This window comes from Salvelinus alpinus, chromosome 6, assembly GCF_045679555.1.
Source record: "Salvelinus alpinus chromosome 6, SLU_Salpinus.1, whole genome shotgun sequence".
Lineage (NCBI taxonomy): Eukaryota > Metazoa > Chordata > Actinopteri > Salmoniformes > Salmonidae > Salvelinus > Salvelinus alpinus.
In genome coordinates, this window is record NC_092091.1 from 12003671 (window position 1) to 12026186 (window position 22516).

At 41.6% G+C, this 22516-nt stretch overlaps 2 protein-coding genes across 2 annotated transcripts in view; both read right to left on the bottom strand.

The window, feature by feature from the left end:
- Positions 1-245: 245 nt before the first annotated feature.
- LOC139578153 (SIN3-HDAC complex-associated factor-like) lies at positions 246-9860 on the bottom strand. The gene is made up of 6 exons (XM_071405406.1): positions 9704-9860; positions 7585-7712; positions 7060-7159; positions 6785-6908; positions 6089-6239; positions 246-3425 (listed from the first exon to the last, which is right to left on the bottom strand). Exons 2-6 carry the CDS (start codon positions 7710-7712, stop codon positions 3143-3145), a joined length of 786 nt encoding a protein of 261 aa, XP_071261507.1. The 5' UTR covers positions 9704-9860; the 3' UTR covers positions 246-3142.
- Positions 9861-10276: 416 nt separating this feature from the next.
- Positions 10277-22516, bottom strand: part of LOC139578152 (DENN domain-containing protein 5B-like) — a 40243-nt gene continuing 28003 nt past the window's right edge. Inside the window, exons 11-21 of the mRNA XM_071405405.1 lie at positions 22416-22500; positions 22073-22148; positions 21461-21589; positions 21100-21221; positions 19594-19739; positions 19309-19427; positions 18786-18973; positions 18432-18514; positions 16788-16914; positions 16381-16543; positions 10277-12507 (exon numbers count right to left, since the gene is read on the bottom strand). Of these exons, the coding sequence (XP_071261506.1) occupies positions 12324-12507; positions 16381-16543; positions 16788-16914; positions 18432-18514; positions 18786-18973; positions 19309-19427; positions 19594-19739; positions 21100-21221; positions 21461-21589; positions 22073-22148; positions 22416-22500 (1422 nt within the window). The 3' untranslated portion in view covers positions 10277-12323. The remainder of the gene's footprint in view (positions 12508-16380; positions 16544-16787; positions 16915-18431; positions 18515-18785; positions 18974-19308; positions 19428-19593; positions 19740-21099; positions 21222-21460; positions 21590-22072; positions 22149-22415; positions 22501-22516) is intronic.

Below are 22516 nucleotides of genomic sequence, written 5' to 3' on the forward strand. Positions count from 1 at the left end.
AGATATATTTATATATCTTATTTGTGATGTTGAATTTACGATTTAGGGCGAGTGTAAGTGTTTTTATGCCGCGTTCAAGACAACTCGGAAACTCGTAAATATCCGATTTGGTTAACTCGTTTAAATAATCCGAGTTCTCTTGAATGTGGGACTAGATTTAGCCCTGAAACAGCATAAAGGAGCATGGCACGGCTTTTGGGAATATAATAATCATGCAAAAAAAAAAAAAAAAAACAGACTCAAACTCACAAAATTACTTTTATTGAAAGACTAGTAAAAAAAGAAAAAAATAGGTACATCGTCGTGTATAAAAATACAAAATGTCTAGAGCTAACTTGGTAAATAAATGCAAGTGCATAGCTACAATACATGCATGTAGCGCTAAAGTACTAAAGCTATTTTAAGAAATGCACAATTGTAAATTGCTCTGGTGAAGAGCGTCTGCTAAATGACAAATGTAAAGCTAAATCGACTTCAATTATATTCAGGTCATATGCAACATCACAGGGCAAAGATGAGAGGAAAGTATAGTTTTAATATACATCAAAAAATGAAATTCATATTTCAACAGGCTGGATACCTGATACGGAGGTACAGGTCCAATCAAATGTTTGTTTATAACATAATAAATTACTACACGATAATGTTGATAAAAAAAAGTATTGATCCCAATATTTCACAAATACTGTTATAAGTTGTGAATTTCTGACTAGAACACTGCTTGCTTAAGATCTACATTAAAGCTAATCATATGACAGAACTACCAAACTTTGAATAAAACATCTTTAAGTTATTACAGTGAGAAACCAGACTCAGAATACAGTAATATGGGGAAAATGCTGTAATAGAAATAAATATTAAATAAATAACAGAAAACTGAACTAGAAAGCCGTCACCCTCCATTTAAATATGTACACATACATACAATCCTCCCTATGTTATGGCTCATTAAAAACAAACAGATTTTAGTGTCCTTTTTATGCCACTAATAGCCTGCAAAATAAATTGAAGTGATCAGTTTTGCATTTCAAATTGAATGAATTGAATTGTGCTTTGGTTGTTTGATATATGTATGCTAGTATATCGTGGTTGCTTAACTAACCAAGGAATGAGGAATCATATATATATATATATTAAAAAAACACTATGATATGTAAACCATTTCCTCAAAACAATCAAAAAACAATACACTGTTATTGATAACAGGGGTGCAGATTTAGAATGTTGTGCTCGTGTAGAGAGAAAACACTTAGAGGGCTTGATTTCCGAGGCCACCCATACATGAAATGTATGCATGCATTACTAAGTCATTTTGGATAAAAGTGTCTGCTAAATGGTATACATTACATTGTAAGTCTAGGATGTTGCGGTAGATACACTGTTTGTGTGTATATGTATGTATGTATGTATGTATGTATGTTGGTTCTTCTATACTTGTGGGGATTGAAAATCCCCAAAAGGATAGTAAAAGAACGGAAATTCTCCATCGTGGGTACATTTTCCACATCCCCATGAAGACAAAGGCTATTTTAAATTCAGGGGTTAGGTTTAGGAATACAATTAGAGTTATGGTAAGAGGTTTAGGGTTACGGTAAGGGTTAAGATGAATTGGATTTGTAATGGAAAAAAATGTTAGGTCCCCACGAGGATAGAAGAACAAAACTTGTGTGTCTGTGTTAATTACATCATCCTGTCCCCTTACTGACAGTAAGAAAAACTCAAGTATAAAAGTTTTCCAGCCTCTAGAAGGAATAGGTCATGATCTGAACTGGTCACTATTGTATTTGCTGGTGTATAATACAGCAGATGAGACAATTTAGCGAAATTTTCCCCCCTTTTAAATAAAACAATACTTTGTGACTTCGGGGCATTAGGTCTGGATAATACGAACAAGACTTCCACAAAAATTGTAGTTATGCTTTTAAGGCCATGCAATAGCTTATTAGACTTATGCATCTGATCTACTGATATTTTGGATGAGAGGGGTTATTTTCTTCGCATTCATGCAAAACTCACTAATGTGTTGCTTCTCTTCATTTTGAAAGACTAAGGCCTCCATTAACATATAATAAGCAGGAGAAAACTCAAACTTGCACTAACTATTATGTCTCAAAAAGGGACATTGCACAATTTTCAACTTCATATTCATCATCTCCAGCGCCACCTCAACAAATGCGAAAAAAGCGCACTTCGATGTTGTGTAGTCATAAAGATAGAGGCAGAGTAAGAAAAGGGTTTCTGATGACATAATCCAGAAACACTTTTGACATGATCAGGTAGTTAGTTTCCTAATCTTTGCCTGCTCATAGTTTTTTTGTTTTTTTTATCACGATGTCAAACGTTTTTCATCCGGAATCCATTTTCTTTTACATCATCTGGTGTGCATCCTTTAGACTACAAAACATAGATAACTGCCATTTTTAAACATGTTGATGTTGGGGTGATGCTGGAGATAATAAATATCAAGTTGAACCTTTTTGAAACGTCCCTTTAATATCATCCCTTAGTACCAACACTGACAAAACACTGGCGCTGCCTTCCCTCACTAAATTAAGGCTGGTGTATTGGCTGTTGGTGGTGTATTGGCTGTTGGTGCTGTGAATAGGCCTTTCTCAATCGAGGCCTATATATAAATATATACAGGCCCATATAAAGAATCAATAAAAAAAATGGTATAAATGCAAATGTGTTTCAGTATAATACAAGTGCTACTGTACGACTGTAACCTGTAAAAGGTATGCTGGTGATCAGTCAGAGCTACAGCATTTCATGTCAAGGAGAAAAACACACCAAGAAAGGTGTTCGAACATTTGGGTCATATTCATTAGGAACCTAACAGAAGAAAATAGATTGCAACACGTAGGTACTACATAACTTGCCCAATAAGAAAAGCTCATTTTCCGTTGCATAACTGGCCTAATGAACATGAACCCAGGACAAGGAGAATACCAAGTACAAGACCTGATGGCTCAGTCATTCCACAAGTTACCAAATTAACAAAATTACTGTAAAAAAAAAAGTAAAAATGGGTTTCAGCTGCTCGTTGACTGAAGGAAATCCGACCCAACTCATTTTTGTAAGCGCTTGTAAACCAGGAGCACTCCCAAGGCTTCCTCAAAGATGCACACACTGTGGTGCAGTGTCACCAGTCTCCCTCCTCAACCTCATCCCCCTCCTCTACGGTCTGAGGTGTTGTCATGGTGACCTGTAGCTGAGGAGTCTCTAAGCTCTTCTGGCTGTTTGACCTCTTCACCTCCTCCGTCACTTCTACCACCTCCACCTCTTCTTCCTCGTACCCTTCCTCCTCCTCCTCCTCCAGCTCCTGCCGCTGCCGTTTCTTGCGGCAGCAGGGCTTGAAGAGGTGGGGGTCGATGAGCACCTCCCCAAACCGGCCCTTGTAGATGATCCCACAACACACCCTCTGCCTAGAGGAGGATCAAAGGAGCATGGGATTATTCCTGTGATACTGACAGTACATCCAACCATGCGAGATACAGACAATTATTGTTACAGACACTAATGCATGTGCGCATATAAAATAAACTCTCCTTCGATGGCTCATCTTTCTTTCTTTCTTTCTCTTTCATTCATTCTTCCCCCTCTTTTATCTAACTACCAGAGCAGTGGTGAGGCTGCGCATCTGGTGAAAATTAACAAGGAAGCTTCAAGGCTGGAGATTACAGATGCAGTGTTCTGTTAGGAGGCTCATGAGCTCACCACACACACCACTGCATTGTGTGAAGTTTATTGTTTTTAAATAAACTGGGAAAGACTGGCCACACACATACAGGCCATAAAGGATAATGAATTCATGATGTACCACCTTATTGACTGAAGACTGTATGAAACTGTATGAGTGTTATCAGACATGGGGGACACAGGAAACAAGTTAGTCACTCAGATACAACCTATGGACACATTCTTCCTGTTTATCATCGTTCTCAGAGGAATAAATCCACTTCAAAACACTTGTGACCATGGATATGGGAGGCTGCATATGGATCAGAAAACTTACCACATTTGTTCCGCACTAAATCAACACAAACACTGACTAAATAAGTACAGAAAATCTACCAGAACAAAAAATATATATATTTTAAGGGAAAATGTATTAAATGAAACATTTGGACAAGGCAGTCATGAACATTCTACATCTCAAACAGAGTTTGCAGGACAGAAAGGGACGTTTTTCCCCAGACCCAGATTAAGCCTCGACTTCATATACCCCATTCTGTTTCCAAACATTGCCGCACAAGGGTGATGCGCACAAATTGGTGGTAGAACACGGGGAAGTTGTTATAGAATGCCAGCAAAAAAAGCCTATATTTACATGTTGCTTATGAGTACATTTCACTCTACTTTTGGATTATAATTGGATTTTAAGGCTCGTATGAATGTCCTGCTTAATATAATGTTTGTGTCATCATCGCAAATAAACTGCATTATACTTTTAAAAAATAGTTCAACTTCAACCAGTAAAATGTCTCTTTGGCTAGCTTTTGCAACAGCCTATGTCAATAAGCGTTAGCATTCTAGCTAACAACTGCTGCATCCAAAATAGTTATTTTGCAAAGTTCACAGACAAATATAATCTTAGCAACTGTTCAAGCAAGAATCGAAACATCATTGTAGCGTATGAGAACCTAAAAAAGTGATTTTGTTTAGAAGTAATAAAAATGTAAATCTAGGCTGTTGAAAATGCGCAGATGGCGATGGCTTTCTTACTGAAGCAAAGAGTCGCGCACATCTGTGAGTGACGTCAGTGTGGCGTGTACTGGAAAGGGGTCGGTTGCACTTTCAATGGATATTTTCAGCCCCGGACAAGGTTTAAACTGTGTCCCGGGAAACTGGCCCATACTGTCTATCAGGGCATGTATACTGAACAAAAATATAAAACGCAAATTGCAACAATTTCAAAGATTTTACTGAGTTACAGTTCATATAAGGAAAACATTCAATTGAAATAAATTCATTAGGCCCTAATCTATGGATTTCACATGACTGGGAATACATATATGCATCTGGAGGTCAGATACCTTAAAAAAACAGTAGGGCGTGGATCAGAAAACCAGTCCGTATCTGGTATGAGCACCATTTACCTCATGCAGCGCGACATCTCCTTCGCATATAATTGATCAGGCTGTTGATTGTGACCTGTGGAATGTTGTCCCACTCCTCTTCAATGGCTGTGCAATGATGCTGTATATTGTCGAGAAGAGGAACATTCTGTCGTACACTTCAATCCAGAGCATTCCAAACATGCTCAATGGGTGACTGGTGAATATGCAGGACATTGAAGAACTGGGAGATTTTCAGCTCCCATTAATTGTGTACAGATCCTTGCGACATGGGGCCGTGCATTATCATTCTGAAACACGAGGTGATAGCGGCTGATGAATGGCACGACAATGGGCCTCAGGATTTTGTTGTGGTATCTCTGTGTATTCAAATTTCCATTGATAAAATGCAATTGTTTTCTTTGTCCGTAGCTTGTGCCTGCCCATACCATAACTCCACTGCCACCATGGGTCACTCTGTTCACAATGTTGACATCAGCAAACCGCTCACCCTCACGACTCCATACACATGGTCTACGGTTGTGAGGCCGGTTGGACATACTTACAGATTCTCTAAAACGACGTTGGAGGCAGTTTATGGTTGAGAAATGAACATTCAATTCTCTGGCAACAGCTTTGGTGAACATTCCTGCAGTCAGCATGCCAATTGCACGCTCCCTCAAAACTTGAGACATCTGTGGCACTGTGTTGTGTGACAAAACTGCACATTTTAGAGTGGCCTTTTATTGTCCCCAGGACAAGGTGCACATATGTAATGACCATGCTGTTTAATCAGCTTCTTGATATGCCACACTTGTAAGGTGGATGGATTATCTCGACAAAGCAGAAATGCTCACTAATAGGGATGTAAACAAATTTCTACACAAAATTTGAGAGAAATTAGCTTTTTGTGCGTATGGAACATTTATGGGATCTTTTATTTCAGTTTATGAAACATGGGATCAACACTTTGCATGTTGGGTTTATATTTCTGTTTAGTGTAGTTTACTGGGAAGATCCTCCAGCCTTACCTCTTCCAGTAAGTGAGGTCCAGGAAGGAGAAGACAGGGGAACGGCTGGAGCCAGGGGAGAGTTCTGTGTCGGTGCCCTCATCTGAGGGGTTGCTGTAGCTGGGAGACTGGGCCGGCGAGGCACTGGACGTGGTGCTGTGGGCATCAGAGTCTGGAGAGGGGGTAGAACCATAGATGAAGTAAGCTATACTGTAGTGTACATTATTTGGTAGAACGCAGCAGGGGTATGTTCAGAGTGGGAATGTCACACAAAGTTTGAAACATCTCATCCGCCAGAATATTTACATAATAATTGGGTGGGTGCTTATATTTGTCCTATACAAGCGTGTATAATACACATGTGTGAATTGAAAATGTGTTATTTTGCATATCCCAACTCCCCCTGAGACACCCTCGGAAAGTGGGTCCACGGCCAGCCATTATCAATGGCGACACTGGAGCAATTAGGGTTAATTGCCTTGTCAGCTCAGGGATTCGAACTAGCAACCTTTCGGTTACTGACCCAATGCTCTAACCGCTAGGCTACCTGCGGTTAGGCTACAATACAAGGATACTCGTGAAATGAAAAGAATGTTGCCTACCTCAGTGCCTCAACACCTGAAAAGCACTGAGATTGGGTCCTTGTGGTTGCATTGATCTATTATTGAAGTGGTCAAACCCCATTATGTTTATGGTTGCATTGTGAACAGGACGTACTGTTTCTCTTCAGCTCTTTCTGCAGTCGGCTGATCTGGCTTGGCCTGGCTCTCTTGGAGAGGGACTTCAGCTTCTTTGGCCTGGAAGACATCTTTAGGCTGGGGCCTCCTCGGGCATCAACCACCTAAGATAAGAGAGGAGGGGAGAGAAGAAGAGTAGAGGGGGATAAGAAAGAAAAGGAGATAGGAGCTCCTCCCCTCTTTTTGGTGTTATTCATAACCATTTTCAACAGACAGGTGAGTGGTGAAGAGGAGATCAAGACATGTGGAGCTTACATGATTCCAGCTTTTCTTAGACCCCACTGGGAGTTTCTTCCATCGTTTCACAAGGAGTACACAGGCATTGCAGATTTCACCAGACCGAGTTTCACACAATCTACACGAGGGGAAAACATGTGAAATATGGGTTAAGCAGGGCAATGTGAACAATGTTAATATTATGGTTCCTAATGTCATTACATTTCGGTTACCATGACATATTTTATTTTAATTCAAACCATTTTAGATGAATTCACATGTAGTTGTCAACTCATAGGGACAATGTTTTGTAATTGTGAGAGTGTGTGCTTGGGATGCAGCAATGTCGCTATACTACACCTGTTTCCTGCATAGTGGTACGTCATTACGCACCACACGCAATGGAAACAGAACTCAATATGTGGCATTTCATTGACTCCGCTCCGTTATTTAAAAAAAAAAACGATATTTTGTACAATGCCTGCAGCAGACTACAGTCATTCTATTTTTACAACGTGGAAACACACTATAAAGCCGCGGTAATTGTCAGAAATTCTTGCTTACCCGAAACAGCTCGTGAAGTCCTTCTCGTACCGCTTGCTATCCGTGAAGCGCGAGCTGGAGGACTTAGCGCGGCAGATGCAACATCCGTCTAAACTCCGGTACATCTTCGGCTTGTGAAAGCCAAACATCTGTTTTCGGAAACAAAACAGCAAAGGCAATTTGCAGTTTATTAAAATGTTTTTTTTTTTTTCAAGAATCATAATGAAAAGGATTGGCCTATAATCAGGCGATGGTTAGCCTACATGCCTGTTATATTTTGGGGATATATATTCCCTATTAATGGCTTATTCAAACGCTATGCAAAATATTCCGCCTGTGTACCAACCAGCGGAACAACAGGCTAACATTTCAACGTGTTTCTATATGGAGATGGTTGATATAGCTGACTTGCAATATTTGTTAGACGGTTCGCGCAATAAAGCGCGCTAGATGAAAGTGAGCGCCATGCTCTGACCCAAATAGAACTGAATATAGGTCAGATGTTTGCACGTCAGACAGATAATGTCCCCCTGCCGCCGCGCTCTTATCGCCCTCTGAGATTTGCATAGCTTCCGCACCGATATGGCAAAATTGAACATATCATAAACTAGGACAAACCTGTAAACTCTGGTTTTGATGCTAAAGGACAGACCCGCCTGCCCAGTGAATGAAAGAGGCTAATGTGATGAGACCTGCTTGTGTGAATACCTCGTGGTGCAATAAATTGTTTTTTTTTTTTTTTTAAACATGGGGGTATGGTTTAATTCTAATCGACATTTAAAAGTAGATGTTATCTTATGTTGCCATGCAAACCCTATCACTAAGCACATGGAGGCCTTCAAAATAATCATGCGGCAAAACCGTGAGCCGCGCCCCCCATGCTACTTGTTTTGCCATCTAAGCGGCAGTCCTTCGGGTCTCTTGACAATGCAGTGGTACAACCACAGACAGTAGCAGGATAATACAGTAGGCCTATGTGCGGTAACTCTACATGGCAACACACTTCAAAGGTGAGGAAGGGGGAATGAGGGCGTGGTGTGTGATGCGCTATCATGTGCGAAATATTTCGAATTTTAAAGTTGTAAAACTGACTTAACATCGTTAATCATTAAAACTGACTGTGTTTAAAAACTAAAACTCGTCGGTCATGATAAAAAAGAGAACCTTTCCACCGAGGAAAGACTATTGTAAATCGATACGTTCACCGCCCACTTTCGCCAGGAAGCATGGCACACGAGCAGCCTCATGCGCACCCATTTTAAACGGAACCTTTCAACTCGTCGTCGGTCGTCTACCAGTCCATAAACTCGATTGTCGATGACACAACCGCATTATCAAACTTATTTCAGAAAACGGACATATTCCTCTCTAAAACAATACAACCATGCATGGGAATAGTCTTGTAATATGATCTTTATCCTTTGTTATTTAAGCGATGCCGCGTCACTGGCCAGTGCACCTCCAAACACGCACCAAGTTCAACGCTTCGGTTTTTAACAGTGACAACGTACTTCAATGTTATCGAATTGTGGTTTAACCTTGCCATCATTTGGTTAGGCTCCTACTTGTTTTGTCGTGATAGATGCGTCCATGAATGTGTTGACACACGGAGTAATCGCGTATAAACTCATCTCGGGTGGGCGTGATGGGAGCTCGAACTTGGGCATTAGTTACATCAGTATACTATGCAGTCATTAATCACAAACGGAACATGCATATTTCAACATTGCAAACTTAAAAATGGAGTTAGAAGCTATGAATTCACCTATTCAAAATCACAATTAAAACGAATTAATCATCAAGACACCATACAATAATGTACAAGGCATAGAGCTAGAAATCAAGAGGATACAATGCGTTTAGGGCCAAATCTGCATTAAACATTGTTGCAATCGTATCTCCAATTATTATTTCAATTTAAACTAGCCTATAAAAAAAAGTGGTAAAATAGTAGGCATATGGTAGCCTTATTAATGCTTAATTCTAACGGTGACATCGATGTTAATTGTTCTCCTTCTCAAGTGGACAACAACTCGAGCTTACTTGTTTTGAATCATAGCCTACAATAGCCAAGCAAACAGACACCAAAAGCTTGCACAGTTTGAGTAGCTTATTGAACAATAGCCAACACAATTCTTACCTTGATGCAAATCGAACGTAGTTGATACAAAGTAATAACCTTGAACACGCGTCGTTACAATGTAATTACTCTCACAATTCACCAGCATCAGTAACCAGCTCTCTGTTGTTGACGTCTCGCTGGTTGTGTCTGGGACTGGGGAGTTGTGGACTCACTGCGCGTGCGCTCCATCAACGCCTCCATTTTCTGATTTTCTTCAATCAACCTAATTTGCATAAACGGCTGACGTTTCAGTGCGTCTGCGGTCTACTGGCCTTATAAGGATGGGAACATTGCGCGGGAAGAGGGGGCTCGTCTCTCGTTGCTATGGCACAGAGGAGAACGTAAGCAAAGAGGCGGAGCCAATCGTTTTACTATGGAATGCCAGATGGCTTGTGCAATTATGATCGTCAAAGTTAAAGCCATTTTGCGACAGTAAAGGCCAACTAGGCCTAATGTATGCCCAAACAAACATGATTTTTAAACAAATTATATAACCAACCATTGCGCGCGCACGCCACCTTTGCATCAAATGATAGGTCCTATCGTTGCCTACAGTTGTGAGAATTGTCACCCGACAAAACAAAAAGTCAGTTTTATATCTTAGCAGAGACTTTAATCTTAACACAATTCATTAAATGTTGAAAATAATAGATTAGTACTTAGCCTAATATCAATTTTCAAATAATAATAAGCTAGAGACTTCATCATTGCGGGTTTGACAAAAAGGATAGTGCAGGAGATGACATTTTCCATCTTATCAACAAAAAAGCTAAACGTAATATCAATATAATATCAAGCTTGTTTTCGAAGAAAAACCTCAATGTTTTGACCAAGCAATTACAATTAAATAAGCAACATGACATTTAGAAAACAAAATGCAATTTTCTGTCAACAGAAATGTAGACAAATGGGGGGGGGGGTTCTCTCTATCAACTGAAAAGTCTATGGTAACATTGTATGACTGAAGGACAACTTCTTACAAAGTAACGTTCAAATAGTCACAATATAAAAAAAAACGTTACATTTTAAATTGACAAAAGACCATTTTCAATATTTCAAACCAATATTTTCTATATTTTTGTCAGCAAAGCCAGAATGATCCTGTAGGAGGCAACAAGTCTATAGAACGATAAACAGACAGGCCTACAGAAACAGGCCTACGAGTCAGGGAACATTGAGAAGAGTCGTGGTGCTAGGGCTTCAGTCAGTCAAAGAAAACCTCTGATGTACAGGACCAGGCAACTGCTGCACAGAGACAATTTCAACAGAGTTTTTACATCAACATTCATGAAAGGCATTCATAAACTATTAATAAAGTATTTTTAAGCATTACATTTTATAAGCATTTTATAACATTTATAGTTTATAAAGCATTTATGATGGTTCATTCAGGAAAGTTATTATCAAGTGTTGGCGAACAAAAATCTACACCAGTTTGAGCAGAGTAACTATCCTTAATCTCCAGAATTTTTTAGTTTAGAAATAATCCATTCAATGTCCATACCATAATAATACAGACAATCGGGCAGCAGAATAACTGTAGCTAGAGACTGCATCACTGAGAGGAAAAACATTGGGTGTATTCATTAGGGCACACCGGTGTGAACCATAGCAAAAATGTTTTGCAACGATAACGAGCGTTCAGTTTAGTCCCTCCTCGTTTCGGGCTGTTTGGTCCATAGTGAATACACCCCTGATATGGCCATGCATGTCAGGTTTATATGCCAAGAGCAAGCATAACAGCAATATGACTTGTGTTAAGTAGGGGCAGGACAGGTAGGTGGAGTCAAAGTTCATCACAACTCTTTTCTCCCTTGCCCTTCACAGTGTGAGCTGAGACATCAAAGCTGGTTGGTTAAGGGAATCACTCCGCCTCACTCTAAGAGACAGATCACAGTGTAAATGAGGAAAATAAGAAATGCAACACTGTTTCCTGTACGTACGTAGGGACGCAACTTTCGTTTTAGAACTGAGGGCGACAGTTATATATATTTATCCATTCGGATAAACACTCCAAACAGCCAACTCGATTGCTCGGAGGCGTCCGCATGGTCCTAAAGCACACCGTTGCCTCGTTTTGTATCACATTCCAATAAAATTTGAGGGGTCGAAAATGAAAGTTGTATGTATGTATGTATGTATGTATGTATGTATGTCTGTCATTGTAACTTCAATGGATATGACATATGCATCAGCAAATGAGGCAATAGGCCTGCTGTGGCAATATAATAGGCCTGCAGAAGCTGCCAGGTCAGTGGTTTGTCTTTGGTGTTCCATCCCCTCCTAGATTCACATCAGCAAAAAGGTCTCCCATTGTCACTTCCTCTCTTGTCGTGAGAGTTCAGCTGTCCAGTTCTGACCAGGCAGGCGCTGCTGGCTGCGTCTCAATTGTCTAAAGTGATTTCCTGTCCTCGTGTCCTCTCCCTCACTAGATCTGACAGGATTGAAGTGATGATCCAATGATGGGCTTGTGTCACACTTCTTACTTACACCTGTCATGATCGGTGCGGAACCGAAGGAGAGGACACATGGAGAGGCAGTCGCGACACTATTGAGGCCCAGCCACCCTGTGTGCGTTGCGCAGTCTGTGGATGGGGGTTAAAACGCCATTTCACCAATGTCCTCAGCGGCGGTGAGGTTAGAGGTCCACCCCCTTGACCAGGGCGGTCTCCAGGGCGATGGGGAACTCGTGGAGGGTGTGGAGGACACGGGAGAGAGTGTGGACGGCGGCGCGATCCCGGACCAGGGCTGACTTCTCGTATTGAACAGCCGCCAGGTGGCACTGGGCCAATAGGTGGAGCCACTGGGGCAGCAGCCGGTCCCTGCCAACACACAGGGTTAAAGGTCAAATCCTTTTCTCCACAGGTCTGTTCAGGATGGAGCAACACTACATAACATTCAAGCAAAAATGCATTGTGTAGAACAAAAGTGATTTGCATTTATGCTATAATGGTTAAGGTCTGGAATTGGGGCTCGGAAACCAACTTGTCCCTGGAGCTGTTGACTAGGTTCTCATAGATGCAAGTTTGCATTTTATTTAAAATTCAACAAAAGCAAATTGAGTCAGCACATTCTTTGTAGGTTTAATTTGATGATTCTTCCAGTAGTGGTCAGTTTCTAGCTAGCTAGGTAGGTAGTCTGTCTCAGGAAAATGTAGATGCAATATATACAAGACTAGATCGTAATAAAGCCACGTTTTCAAAAGCAAGCTCCAAGGTGTACCAAAGCACCTGAGACCACTTACTTCAAATTATGTGTTGTTTTTAGTTTATTTTAATGAATTAATTGCATTTATAAACTGGGTGGTAAGAGCCCTGAATGCTGATTGGCTGACAGCTGTGGTATATCAAACCGTATACCACGGTTATGACAAAACATTTATTTTTACTGCTCTAATTACATTCGTAACCAGTTTATAATAGCAATAAGGAACCTCTGGGGTTTGTGGTATATGGCCAATATACTACGGCTAAGGGCTGTGTCCAGGCACTCTGCGTTGCGCATACGAACAGCACTTAGCCATGGTATATTGGCCATAAACCACACTCCCTCGGGCCTTATTGCTTAATTATATATCGCCTTTCATTAGGCCTCAAATGCATGAAATGGAATGAGGAAAATGTATCAAGTTTAGACCATATACACCCATTAACAAACCAGATGAATTGTCATTGTATATAAAACTATTATTAGTTACGTTTGATTTTATAGCAAGTCGCTCTGGATAAGAGCGTCTGCTAAATGACTTAAATGTAATGTAAATGTAATAGCCCGTTACTTAGAAATGATTACTTATTAAAAACAATTGCCTAATAATTGAATAGTTATTACATTTCATTTTCTTTGAAATTCATTGACACGAAAGTCAATATGTACCATTTGGTAACAGGTTTTTTACCAATTGTGTTGAATTCTTTGGGAGGTAGGTACCAGAAGGTATCTTGTTTCCACATAGTTTCTTAGTTAACTACCAGGTAGGTACCAGCTTGAACAAGGCATTACCCAGTTATTCAGCCAGCTATGTATCCTACATTACACTGGAGGCTCCTCAGAGGTGGAAGGGGAGGACCATCCTCATCAGTGAATTTCATAAACAAAAAAATTGTGAAACATAAAAAAAAAAAGAGGGTATCCTTTTCAGATAAAACTATACTAAATATAGTCACGTCACCAAATTATTTATTAAAATACACTGTTTTGCAATGAAGGTCTACAGTAGCCTCAACAGCACTCTGTAGGGTAGCACCATGGTGTAGCCGGAGGGCAGCTAGCTTCCGTCCTCCTCTGGGTACATTGACTTCAATACAAAACCTAGGAGGATCATGGTTCTCACTCCCTTCCATAGACATACACAGTAATGTTAACTTCCGGAGGACGTCCTCCAACCTATCAGAGCTCTTGCAGCATGAACTGACATGTTGTCCATCCAATCAAAGGATCAGAGAATGAATCTAGTACTGAGAGCATAATCTACAGATAGCTAGCACTGCATAACATGTGGTGAGTAGTTGACTCCGAGACAGAAAGACAATAGTTTAACAGTTTAACAAATGTATTTCCTCTAAAATGAAGAAGCAAGAGATTGATATGTACACACACACAAAAGTTTGGACACACCTACTCATTCCAGGGTTTCTTTATTTTTACTATTTTCTACATTGTAGAATAATAGTGAAGACATCAAAACTATGAACACATATGGAATCATGTGTTCAACAAATCAAAATATATTTTATATGAGATTCTTCAAAGTAGCCACCCTTTGCCTTGATGACAGCTTTGCACAATGTTGGCATTCTCTCAACCAGCTTCACCTGGAATGCTTTTCAAGTCTTGAAGGAGTTCCCACTTATGTTGACTGCTTTTCCTTCACTCTGCAGTTCAACTCATCCCAATTGGGTTGAGGTTGGGTGATTGTGGAGGCCAGGTCATCTGAGGCAGCACTCCATCACTGTCCTTCTTGGCCAAATAGCCCTGACACAGCCTGGAGATGTTGGGTCATTGTCCTGTTGAAAAGCAAATGATCGTCCCACTAAGCGCAAACCAGATGGGATGGCATATCGCTGCAGAATGCTGTGGTAGACATACTGGTTAAATACTGGCGGTCCTCATGAGAGACAGTTTGATGGTTTAAGCTGGTTGAGAGAATTCCAAGAATGTGCAAAGCTGTTATCAAGGCAACGGGTGGCTACGTTAAAGAATCTCAAATACAAAATATATTTTGATTTGTTGAACACTTTTTTGGTTACTACATGATTCCATGTGTTATTTCATAGTTTTGATGTCTGATTCTACAATGTAGAAAATAATAAAAAATAAAGAAAAACCCTGGAATGAGTAGGTGTGTCTAAACTTTTGACTGGTACTGTATACATTTCATATTTGTTTTCTTCTTCCACTTACTTAGCTAGCGAATGCGGCTAACTAGTTTAGCCTACTCAAACAAAGAGTGATGCTATGTTACCTAGCTGGCTATGACTATCCAACACACAACAAACACTTCCAAGGTAAGCATTACATTTTTTTTGCCAGCAGTGCCTGCTGGTGTAACTGCTAGTTAACTGTACTGCATGACTGTAGCAAGTTTACTCACACATTAGTTCTATTAGCTGTGTTGACTATGACGTTACTTAGGCTAATATGGTGACAACGATGTAGGATGTGTGTAGCGGTTATGGTTTGGCTTGGAAAGGTTTTTTGGCCTGGTCTCATACAGCTGATGTGTTGTGCATTGAAGTCCACAAGCAAAGGGAAAAAGGTGAGAGGAGAGCGCATAGATGCGAGAAGGAATACAACGTGGCTGCTATGAAAGTGAAATGTGTTTACGTATGATATGGGGTGTTTTCATTCTGCCGATTCCGTTGAAAAGCGTTTCTTAAAAAGCGAAGCAATAGAAACTCTTGTTTGCAACAGTGGGACTAATGATTACACCCTAGATCAGAGATGCAGGCAAGAGTGTGCAAAGCGGTATTGAATGTCACCATCTGTGCATGTGTCACTGTCGGTCACCTCAAATTTCTCTCGACCTGTGTGCACCTACTTTCATTCATAGGCTAGGTTGTAGCAACCTCATGATGGGTATAGGGAAAATGTCAATGTTACATTGGAATGGAATTTGAATGACAGCCATCCAATATGCTGTAACAGAAATAACGCCATGCTCATAATAAACATTTAAAAAAGTCCTCCCTCATCTTAAAGCGGCACCGACCGCCACTGTTTTGCCCACCACAACGCTGCAGGCCTGCAGCAGCCCAAATTCCTGGCTGAAATAACAGTGTGTGATGTAAATGGGTCAGGTCTATGACTGAGGCATTGGAGACCAGTCCTGCTGCAGGCCACTGCTGCTGCGGAGTGCTCAGAGGGGCTACAGGGAAAGGGAAAGTGTGTCACTCGGGACTGATCAAATTAAGCACCAGAATGGTGACGTTCACATTGTTCATTAGAGGGCCCTGTTAGAATGCATCTGTCATGTCATACTTGCACAGTCTTACACAACTGGGGTCTATTCAGAAAGATGCAACGTTCAGTACGTGAAGATAGAAATAAGATGTATAGAGCTGGAATTATTCCCTATTCTGCATGACAGAAAGTCATATCTGTTCTACAAAATATGTTCTGTGACATGTTAGATCCCCTTGGCCCTACCATCTCCCTTTCCATTGCCGTTTGAACTTTCAACTTTGACCTCTCACCTGACTCCCAGGCAGACCAGCAGCTGGAACTTGCCCTCCTTTCCGATGTTCCGTGGCGAAGCGTTGATGCCGTTGGCATAGTGACACAGCGAGTCACATAGTTCTGTTGACTCCCGCAGGTCACCCATCTGATCCGCAGTCTCCATGGAAACCACCACTTTCTCTGTGTGTGTTTGTGTGTAGGTAAAACAGAAGGACAGGGACCATGGAAATAGAGTGACTAATCATACACTAGAAATTCAATTTCTATGACAAGATGATGCCGTTTACTGGGGGTACTAGGTGAATCACGCTGTGCTGCACTAACACACTGAATAATCAAACATTTAACTTGTCAAATTAGCCACTAGATGGATACAAATGACATTACTACACAACACATATTCTGTGCCCACACACACACTTACCCACAAAGTCCCATATGAACACACTCCTTTGAAATAGGCGCGAGGACTTAAAGCCGTGGAGGAGGAACTGTTCCAGGGAGCGCACCAGCCCCCCCTCTCCACAGAGCAGAGCAGTCAGGTTCCCCCTCTGAACAGAGAGGAGACAAGAGGAGAGGTTCAATGAGTCGCTAACTTGTAGAATATGGTTCTGGTTATACAGTTACAATGGTAGTTTAAAGAACGACTGAATAAAAAATAATAATAATAAACACGGCCTGTGGCATCGATACGAGTCAGAAACATTTATTCTAGTGTCAAAATTGACTACAAATAAATAAAATAAATGGTAAATATGATAATTTTGGTCATAAAGCCAGGTCTCTTCCAAAACGGAGATTTGAGAGATTATTAGGGGGGGGGAAAGGGTATGTCACGGAATGAAGGGTACGTAACAGTTTTCCTTCGGTTGAGTGATCGTCAATTCAGAGCACATCTGCACAAGACACATTCGTAATTCCCAGGAAACTGACCATGGTAAATTTGGTTTGACTTTGGATATCGCTATTGGGCTAGTTAGGGGCAATCAGTTGTCCCATTTATGTTGTGTAATATATTGACAGTCCCACATATAGGCCATCCAAAGTCAAACCAATTTTGCCATGGTTGCACATCCGCCAGCTGAAGCCAATTGGCCATCTTGCTAGCTAGCCTACTTCCAGACACAAGACCTGGTTAGACTGTTTCAAGTTATCTAGAAGGGTGAGTGACTAACTGTATACTGTTTTTGCTGAGTGAATATACAAATGCTTCCCACGTGTGAACACCAAAGCCCGCCTTCAAGACCCAAATCTCATTCTCAGTTGTATTTCCTAATGATGATTGAAAGCGAGGCTAAATCAGTAAGTTCAGCCCCCCTTTAAAGATGCTACATCCCTTTTTAAGCTGGACACAGCAGAACCCTCAGGACTGCGGAAGCGATCCCTCTGAAGTTTCTTCAGAAACCTTCCATCCGCATTCATTCAGTCGTCCTTACAAATTAAGCATTATCGTCTTGCCTACAGTGTTGTACAATTGTTGGACTGCAGTGTGGAGGAGTTGAATTATGGTTGCCAAGGTGACAAACCTAAGCCCAGGGCGATATTATCTAGTACATTTCCAGAGAAGGCCCTCAAAGCAACACGATTCAGCTTTCCCCTCCAGGTTCCAACAGTCTAAGATGAAATTAAAAACCAAATTCAAAAGCACATGCTGTGACAATCTCCCAAAGCAGTGAGTGGTTTCTGGGAAGCTCTTATACATAATAATATAATTTCATGGATTTGAAGGCCCCCCCCCCCCCAATTTTCTTTAATTTACAATTCACTGAGGGGCTATGTGAATCTTCATGGCGCCTCTGCTACGCCTTTTAAAAGGAACGGTCAGAACAGGCTTTTAAAGGGGAGGTCAGGGCAGGCCATAGACTAGAGAGAAAAAAGCCAGTCTGCCTTTAAACTGTGGGAGATTCTGCCTTGCAGAGTGAAGGTCGTGAATCGTGCTGATGATAACCTCTAGACACACAGATACTCATAGATCCAGACACAAACAGCAGCAGACAAAGGCTGAGAGGCTAAAGTCTCTTCTGCTCCCTCTATTTCCTGTGTTTGGAATCTCTCACACACAGCCTACCTCCTGTTCTGCTTTGTGGAAGTGCTTGACAAGGTTGTTCACTGCCTCCCTCGTATCCTCCTGCACCTGGACAGAGGAGAGCTCTGAATGGAGGAGAGAGATGGCAGGAAGGTGGGAGGGAGAGAGGAATTTAGACGATAAGGGGAGGAAAGATGGAGCATTAAAAGTAAGGTATAGCAATGAATTACAGAAAATGTATATGACCATAGGAAAGATAAGATATTAAGCTTAATGGTTAATATAAAAAGTGTAATATCTGTTTTTTTACTTTCCCCTTCATAAAATTCCAGGTAAAAACTGTTACCAGGTGTAGATGCTCAGTAAATCTGACCCTCAGTGTGTGTCCATACATACTGTTGCTGCGGCCCAGAGACCCCAGACTCCCCGTGCGTCCGCTCTGTGGGGGCGAGCCTTGCTCTGGGGGAGTCCCCGTCGACCTCTCAGAATCCTCCTCTCCTCCGGGCGACACCAGCTGACCAATCAGCACCCTCTCCAGGCTTCCGTCGCCCACACCCTTCCCCAGCCAGCGGCCGCACGGGAACCTAGGAGGAGAGCGCAGGTAGAGAGATAAGGGGGTGAGAGGTTACATGTGAAACAGGGGCAAATGAGCAGTCCATTTTAAATGTGTTCATTCATAATTTTGAGGCAGGATCACGTTCATTAGGGACCAAACAGAAGGACAACCTGGGCTTGTCTAATCCGAAACACAAATGTTCCTTTCCTGTTGGTGTTAAAGTGGTTTTCCGTTGTGTGTCCTAATAGACACAACTTGTGTGCACACAGAAATTAGAGCAACACTAACTAACTTGGTCAACAACAACAAAAGTGTGCAGTGCAATGCAGGTTTAACAGAAGAAACACCGTATGTGTTTGTTACCTGTAGGTGTGTCCAGTGATCTCATTGTGCACAATTACACAGTCCACCAGACACTTAGCCAGCAGGCCAGAGTTCTCCTGGCCCAACTGCAGGGTGCTCAGTCTGCCCAGGTTCTGACACTAACACACACACACACACACACACAGAGAGACAGACTAGAATAAGAACAGAGTGTGCCAGCGTGCGTGTGTGTGTGTGCGTATGTCTGTTTGATGGAGAATTCCTAAGCAGTAGCTTCCATCCGCTCCACCCAGCCCAGGGAAACAATGGGACTGAGCAGCTCACCTGGAAGAAGATCTCCTGTGTGTTCTTGGGGATCTGCCTGACCCCGGAGTCACCCAGCTCACCAGAAACACACACCCAGGGGTTGGACATTGTCATGGCAATGCTCAGCTTCTTCATGGGCGTTATGACAACACGGTACGGAATACCTGAAGGGACGAGAACATTTACATTTTAGTCATTTAACAGATGCCCTTATCCAGAGCGACTTACAGGTAGTGAACAAATTTCACATTTCAGTGCAATGTTAGATGTTTATGGACTGTTAAAAGGTTGCTTTAGTTTAAACCAGCTAAGAATGTTTAGATCCCAGAACATTTTCAGGAACGTTTTCAGAACTGCAGGGGGATGCTGACTTATATGAAGATAATAGAATGATATTGCAGAAACATGAACTAAAACGCTTCAATAACGTTAGAACATTCTCTCATACAACCAAATAGGAATCCAATGACATCATAGTAAAACTCCCTGTAGTCTATTTTTAAAAACACACTCAAGTTGTGGTCTGATAATGATGGCGTCCCTGATTAGCCTGAGTACCAATCTCTTTAGTGAACATTCCATTCCTTGCCACTCGTCACAGCCACAGAGACTGGCCTTATGCAGCCGGATTTACGGCGCAGTTGCTGATTGGTAGTTGGAAACAACATTAATAGTTTCCATGAAAATGTGTAAGATTGTTGTTCTTAATGTCTTCGCTGTTCCCTTCTTGCTAAATTCATGCATCTCCACTGGCCTCTCTCTCGCTCTTCTATCCTCTCCCTATTCCTCATACAGCTCTTGAACCAGTAGCCTAGCCCAATGTGTCCCAGAAGTAGAAACATCGTTTGGTCACTTATTTTGAGAAAGAAAATAGATAATTATCCACACACACACAACTCTTGCTCGCTGGACATACAGTAAAATATTCTACAGCGTTCACAATGAACTGGCCCGGGAAGTTTGAATGGCGAGAGCTTTTCTTTGATGTGATACCATTGGCTGGTGGTAAAAATGCAATAAACAGGAATCCTCTGTTCTCCCAGCGCCCAATGATTCCACTGAAATCTATTGTCAGAATGCCCAATGTTAATGTTCCCACTGAAATGTATTGTCAGAATGCCCAATGTTAATGTTCCCACTGAAATGTATGAATTAATTTAGGAAACGTTCTATCAGTCTAATTTGCATAAACATTGTGATTGGATGATAGCTGTGCGGGTTATCGAATCAGGATCAAATCCTCTGATCTCCTCGAGCTCATTAAGAATGTTCATGTTTGAAGATCGCTAAAAAGGCCAGTATCTTTGGCAATGACGAGGAGTGGCATGTTAGCGAAATAGACTGGTCCCCAGGCTAATCCCTGATGAATTTGCTGTCACAAAAGGCTCCCCGGCCCCAAAAAGTCTGAGAACCCCTGCATTAGTGCACAAAAAAAAGAAATGAACATTTCTCATTGGACAATCTCAGGTACTTCTTCCGTTTGGTGCCTAATGAACACAGCCCTGTTGAATCTCCCAGACTTACTGATGGAGGTGAATGTGCGTGTGAAGCAAAGGTAGTCTACAGTGTTGAGCGACAGCAGGTGGAACAGAAACTGCTCCCTCTCCTCCTCACACAGCAGGAATGCATAAGGCTTATACAGCTGCCTGTAAGGAGAAGACAGAGGTTAACACACACTCACACACAAATGAAGCATGCATCTGAAGAGTCATCGGTCTGTTACCCTTTTCACATTATCGTGCTGGCGCAGATATTTTCTTATCACATTGTACTTTCCAGCACGGTTCTAGCGACTATCCTGGATGTGCCACCAAGCCAGCTCAGTACCGCTTGGCTCTGCTCAGCTCAGTAGTGTGAAGAGGGTATACGGGATATGGGTGTGTACCTAATCAGGTCATGGTTGGCCAGCAGCAGTTTGAGGTGTTGTGAGAGCAGTTTCTTCTCCAGGGCCAGATGAATCCAGGCCCGGGCCTGACCCACTTCACTGAGACCCCCACTCATGGTCTGGACAAACCTGAGGTGGTAAAACACATTCCATTCTGTTTTCAAAGAGAGCAGTTTGTTGGGTTGCGCTGTCCTTTAGGAAAGCTGCCGTGGTTTCAAAACTCCCTGTAATTGACCATAGTTACCGGAATTTTCTGAAATGTTGGTTTACTAAGAGGTAATTTTGGAAATCTATGGACACATGGTCCTTTAAAGTATATTTTTTTCATATACTTTGTGTCCATTTCTTTCTAGTAGATAGACCATGTGGTTCAAGAGAAAATAGCCTTCATGAAAAAACATATCAACAATGACATCATTTCCAATGAAATCCGCAACTTACAACTCTAGATTTTTTCCACAACTGCCAAAACATTTACAACACAATGTTGACATAGTAAAAATAAATAAAAATGTTAAAATATTTCATTGTGAAACCCTTCTATTAAAAACAGCAAAAGTGATGGGTTACATTTAAGATCATGTTTTACAGCTTTGTGAATCCACACATTACCTCATATCCTGTACAAAGGAGCCCTTTGGCGGTGGAAGCCCCTCCTCCAGCCTCCTGCTGTCCGACCCATTGGACACTGTAACCAGGAAGAGCGTTATTGGCAGATGTGATCCCTTCAAAAGAGCATACCTAGCAGACAAACTACTGTATTATCTGGTTAATGACTGGTGATGCTAGCAGACCAGACCAATAAAATAATACCAGATGGATATTACTGTACAATCTTTCTAATATCTACAGTATCTAGCCTGGTCCAACATCTGTTTGTGCTGTATATCTAATTCCGATGATCGTTGTCATCACAAACAGATCTGGGATCAGATTAGTATGCATCTACTCTGACCTGGAGACTCGGCCTTTGAAGGTGACTCCATCTTCTCCTCGTTGGCCTGGTAGTGGAGCAGGTGGGACCACAGAGCCGACCTCCCCTGGATGGTACAAACA

Coding starts and splice junctions, on each gene's coding strand:
- LOC139578153 (XM_071405406.1), bottom strand. CDS start 7,712: ATGTTTGGCTTTCACAAGCCGAAGATGTACCGGAGTTTAGACGGATGT. Junction 6,909..7,059: donor CTAAGAAAAGCTGGAATCAT/GTAAGCTCCACA, acceptor CTCTTATCTTAG/GTGGTTGATGCCCGAGGAGG. Junction 3,426..6,088: donor GACCTCACTTACTGGAAGAG/GTAAGGCTGGAG, acceptor ATCCTCCTCTAG/GCAGAGGGTGTGTTGTGGGA.